At 65.5% G+C, this 4,688-nt stretch overlaps 1 protein-coding gene across 1 annotated transcript in view; it reads right to left on the bottom strand.

The window, feature by feature from the left end:
* Nucleotides 1-729: 729 nt before the first annotated feature.
* MNEG_5620 (putative Intraflagellar transport protein) overlaps nucleotides 730-4,688 on the bottom strand; it is a gene marked incomplete at both ends in the record, with an annotated part of 9,855 nt that continues 5,896 nt past the window's right edge. Inside the window, 9 exons of the mRNA XM_014045907.1 lie at nucleotides 730-852; nucleotides 1,234-1,333; nucleotides 1,553-1,700; nucleotides 1,995-2,083; nucleotides 2,364-2,562; nucleotides 2,778-2,881; nucleotides 3,294-3,449; nucleotides 3,860-4,088; nucleotides 4,390-4,552. Of these exons, the coding sequence (XP_013901361.1) occupies nucleotides 730-852; nucleotides 1,234-1,333; nucleotides 1,553-1,700; nucleotides 1,995-2,083; nucleotides 2,364-2,562; nucleotides 2,778-2,881; nucleotides 3,294-3,449; nucleotides 3,860-4,088; nucleotides 4,390-4,552 (1,311 nt within the window). The remainder of the gene's footprint in view (nucleotides 853-1,233; nucleotides 1,334-1,552; nucleotides 1,701-1,994; nucleotides 2,084-2,363; nucleotides 2,563-2,777; nucleotides 2,882-3,293; nucleotides 3,450-3,859; nucleotides 4,089-4,389; nucleotides 4,553-4,688) is intronic.

The raw sequence follows: 4,688 nt of genomic DNA, 5'->3' as shown, positions 1-4,688 counted from the left end.
GGGGTGCAGGAGAGGCGTGGACAGGGGCCCGCAGGGCAGCAGCCCGCACGCCGCGCAGTTTGAGGCGAGGCGGAAGCTGCGTGCCGTCGTGCGTGCGCGACGTGCAGCGAGCCGCGGCGGTTGCGACGCAACGTGCGTTTTGGGAGCGTAGCGCTGGCTCGCTGAAGCCCTGCTCCTTGCAAGCGGTCCAGGGTGCTGCCCCCTGCTCACTTGCAAAGAAGATGATCTTCTCGGTGTCTCCGCTGCGCACCAGCGATCGCATCGCCTTGACCCGATCACCCGCCTGGCGATGAAGGGGCGAGCGGGGGTCGTGAGCCGTGCGGCAGGTGCGTGAGGCGGCGCGAGTGATGGGCTGCACGGCCTCAAGCAAAGGGCGGGTGCGGGTATGCAGCGCGAGCTCGCACGACTGGGCGATCGTTACAAAGGCCAGGTGATTGCATTGCGCATGGCGGTCGCATCGTTTGGCGCTTTGGGTGCGGCGCTCGGGGTTTGTGGTACAGCCTTAAATCCTTGACCCCTGGGCCCATTGGGATCTACCTGAGTGAACTTTTTGGTGGCCAGGTGGTATAGGCCCTGACGCTTGGCGGCCTGCGATTGGGCCAGCAGCAGGGGCAGGGACTGAGGGTGGGAGGTGGGTTTGGGGCAACACCACGCGGCACGGCGACGCGCATGGCACGTTTTCACATGCCCGTTCAAATCCAACTGCATTGCGCGCCTGCGCCGTGTGTCTCAACGCGCCTTGGCGATTCGCAACAGGACGGCCTGGCGCTCCCCGGCTGCCACGGGCGACCCGCCGTCGTCCTTCTCCGGCGTGAGCGCCTCTGCCAGCTCGTCACTCAGGGGGACGTCATGCTGATGTCACGATGATTTCACGTATAAGGGGGATCAAGTAGGTGCAGTCGGGTGCCCAAGAGGGGTGAGAGCGGATCGTGATTCAGGACAAGACCAGTCCAGCGGGGACTGCCGCAGAAAACACCGCCAGTTCATCAGCTGTAGGAAGGCAGGCAGGCAGGGGCCCGGCTGAACCAGCGACGCGTCTTACTAGCCGGCCCGGCCCACGGCCCGCGCCAAGGGGGATTTTGGCGAGGCGTTGGCCGGCACAGGGCAGCAGGCCAGTTTCTGAGGGCTTGCTGAGACCCAACCGCAACAAACCTGGAATGACACGTGTTGCCTTGATATACCCCCTGCAACCCCAAACAACCCCAAACATTTGACCACCCCACAGCCCCTCACCTGCTCTATGAGGTCAAGGGCGCGGTGCAGCTCCCCGGCGCGCGCAAACAGCCGTGCGGCGCGGTCGTACTGCCCTGCCGCCATGAAGGCGCCCGCGGCCCTGGGGTGTGCGGGCGGATTCGATTTGCGGCAGACCGCCCGCCCCCTCTAAGCCGCACTGCACGGGTCTCGGGACATGAACCTACCCAGGGGAACCCCATGCATACTGACTGCAGCTGTCCCCGATTTCAAAGCACACCACCTGCACCTGTGGTGATCAAATCCGACTTTTGTGTCCGTGAGCAATCCTGCTACCAGGGTGCGTCAACAAGAAACGCACCTGGCCTGAAGTCCCGCGTCCCCGCCGGCCCCCACCACCCCCGCAATCTCGTCCATTACGCCGTACAGCCCCGCCGCCTGAGCCACCTCCAACGCGCGCGCCGCGCGGCCGGCCTTGCGGAACAGCAGCGCCGCGCCCTCGGGGTTGCCTGCGGTCACACGCAGGTCAAAGTCCGTGCCGCCATGCGCGTGTGCGTGCTTGCTGAGCTTGCGCGCGTGTGCAAGCGACGGGCAGCGGTCTGGGTGAGCAGCTGTGGCGACACAGGCGTGACCAGATTGCCACGCCACAACCTCTGCTCATGCAAGGCAACGGAGTGCTGCTGCTATCCTCCAGCTGCAGAAGCAAAAGCGTAGTTCTTCGGCGCTCAAGGGTTGCGCCCATCGCGCTGTCGGGCACAACAAATGCGGCAACCCCTGATCATGGATACCGCGAAGACCCTCACCCTCTGACAGGAGATAGTCTGCGGCGTCCAGGGCGATCGCGGCGGGGGACTGCAGCGCCAGCGACAGCAGCTCCTTTTGCATGCCGTACCTGTGTCGGTTGAGGGATCGGGCCGTGTGAGGCCGGCGCAGGTCCCCTCCACACTTGAGCGGTGGAATGCAGCCGGTGCTGGCAGCGCGAGCCACCAGAAGCGAACTCTTAAATTCAAGGCAGGCCGGCAGACCCCTTACGCTGTCCCCTCCTCAGCAGCTCCCTAGTGTCCACACTCTACACGCAACTAGAGCAATGCCGCCCGCAATCATTAACACCTGCAGCATGCGCCCCTCGTCCAGCAACGGCGCCGCCGCCCGCCCTTTCCCCACCACCCCACCTCTTGGCGAGCCGCGCGCCGTGCGCGGGGCGGCCCGAGAGCGCGTAGTACCTCAGCGCCTCCTCCACTCGCTCCTCCGCCTCGTGCAGCCGCGCAAGGTGGAACGCGGCCGCGGGGTCGCGCCCCGACGCGACCAGCTGCTCGGCGGCCGCCCAGTCGCCGGTCGCGCAGTGGATGCGGCAGATGGCCAGGTGGTTGCCTGCGACACACAGTGATGGAGGGGCAGACAAAGATGCGGCCTCGCGTCACTCAAATCCGACACTGTCTAGCTTATCACCTGGACATGCATCTTTATAAGCACGTTCGCCTTGTTTGTGCCGTTTCCAAGCAGCCCAAACCCAGCCGGTGCAGCAGGACCCCAGGCCCGGCAGTCCGGCGGGTCGATGCCCCGCGCGGTGGCGCCGCGCTGCCCACCCGTGCGCTGGTAGCAGAGGAGGGCCTTGGACCAGGCGCCCTGGGACTCGCAGTAGCGCGCCCACCACGTCATCAGGGCGGGGTCGGACTGCTTCATGACGTAGCTGAGGGGTGCACAAGCGCGGGCGCGCGCGTGTGAGGGAGCAATCAGATTGAAGACAGCTCAGCGTGTGCAGGTGCGGGTGCTCGTGTAAGAGTCCGATCCGAGACGGCGCACGTAAGGGGCTGGAGCGGGACAGAGTGAAGCAGGGGGTGTTGAGGGGTCTACTGGTTGGCTCAACGGCACGGGAGCCGCCTCGAGCGCGATCAAAGGCACCCTGATCTTCAATGACGCAGCCGGGCTGAGCGGCGCACCCGCCGCCTGCAGCCTGCAGGGCAGCCCTGGACCAACCCTTAGATTGCCTGACTTCGCAGGAGCCAGTTGGGGGGCCCAAGGAGATCTTACAGCTTCAGCCCTGCAGGCAACCCTTTACCCAACACAACGCTCCCGAATTCCAGTCATCGCAGGCCGCTCACCCCTCCAGCTCCCCGGCGCGCCCGTCCTGGAGCATCATACGCGGCACCTCCTCCGCCGCGGCGCCGGCCGCCTGGTAGTGCTCAGCAGCGCCGGCCGTGTCGCCGCAGCGCTCCAGGTGGCGCGCCAGCTCATAATGCACCGCCTTGAGGCGCACCCTGGGAGTGGGGGTGTGTCGTCGGGCAGTCGCCAGGAGGGGCGCTGACAGGTGATGCGCGACTGCTGCCTTGCGTTGCGCTCGTGCAGCAAGGGGCCCGGGCGGACTCGGGCTCAATAAGCTCAATTCACAACACCAGTGCAGATGCCAGCCTGCGATCAATGCTTGTGCCGTCCTGTGGGTGCGTTGAATGGCGGGCTGCCGCCACTGCAGAGGCAGGTGCACCCCAGGCAGCTGCCAGTCCACTGTCCAGGCAGCTACCCTTGCACTCCGGGCAGCTGCCAGTCCACTGTCCAGGCAGCTACCCTTGCACTCCGGTAAAGTGCCCCGATGCCCAAATAAACAACGACCCTTCGTTGATCAGCAGATCAGCGAAATTATTAAAGCGTTGATCGACGACTAGGCGCCCACCTGTCGTGCGCCTCTGCCACCGCCACTGCCTGCTCCCACTGCCCGCCCGCCGCCCGCAGCGCCGCCAGCTGGTCCCAGCGCCCGCATCCCGCGTACAGCCGCGCGGCGTCGTCGGCCAGGCCCAGATGCACCGCCACCGCGGCCACGCGGGCGTCGGGCTCCTGCAGGGCCGCGCTCTCGCGCAGCGCGCGTGCGCCACGGGCGTGCTCCATGTTGCCCAGGCAGTGCTCTGAATGTTTGGAGGGTTGGATAGGGGAGGTGGGGGAGTTTTTTGTGGGTGTCAAGGGCTGGCGGCAATCTGGTGTGTGTGGACGTTCAGACGGCTCTTGTTTCTGCAGCAACACAGGGGTGCTGCCGCTGCACGCGTGACACCTGGATCATGGGCTGATGGCATCATCACATCATACCCAGGGTGACGCCGCCATCAACTGGGGTGTGTCATCGTGACATCAACCCCGAATACGCATCTCAAATCACACGCATTCACACGCGCCATGCGTGCGCGCGTGCAGGCGGGAAAAAGCGCCCACCCGCCACGTCAAGGCGCTTGCTCTTGATTGCCATGTGCGCCATGTTCCGCCACACCGCAGCGCTGCTGACGCCCGCGACCGCGCGGAACGCCTCCTCCAGCCGGCCCCGCGCCAGCTGGAATGAGAACTCCACCAGCGCAGACCTGGTGGCGGCGTCCGCGTCCTGAGAGTGCAAGGGTTCAGGGTTCAGGTTGGGTTCAAAGGTTAAGGGTTTAAGAGCGTTTCAAGGATCAGGATTAGAATTGTTGAAAGTTCCAAGCAACTTGGGGTGGGGTGGGGTGGGGTGGGGGGTGAAGGAG

This window comes from Monoraphidium neglectum (assembly GCF_000611645.1).
Source record: "Monoraphidium neglectum strain SAG 48.87 unplaced genomic scaffold scaffold00852, whole genome shotgun sequence".
NCBI lineage: Eukaryota > Viridiplantae > Chlorophyta > Chlorophyceae > Sphaeropleales > Selenastraceae > Monoraphidium > Monoraphidium neglectum.
Note: the sequence above shows the minus strand (reverse complement) of the source record. Positions and strands in the feature narration are given on the sequence as shown.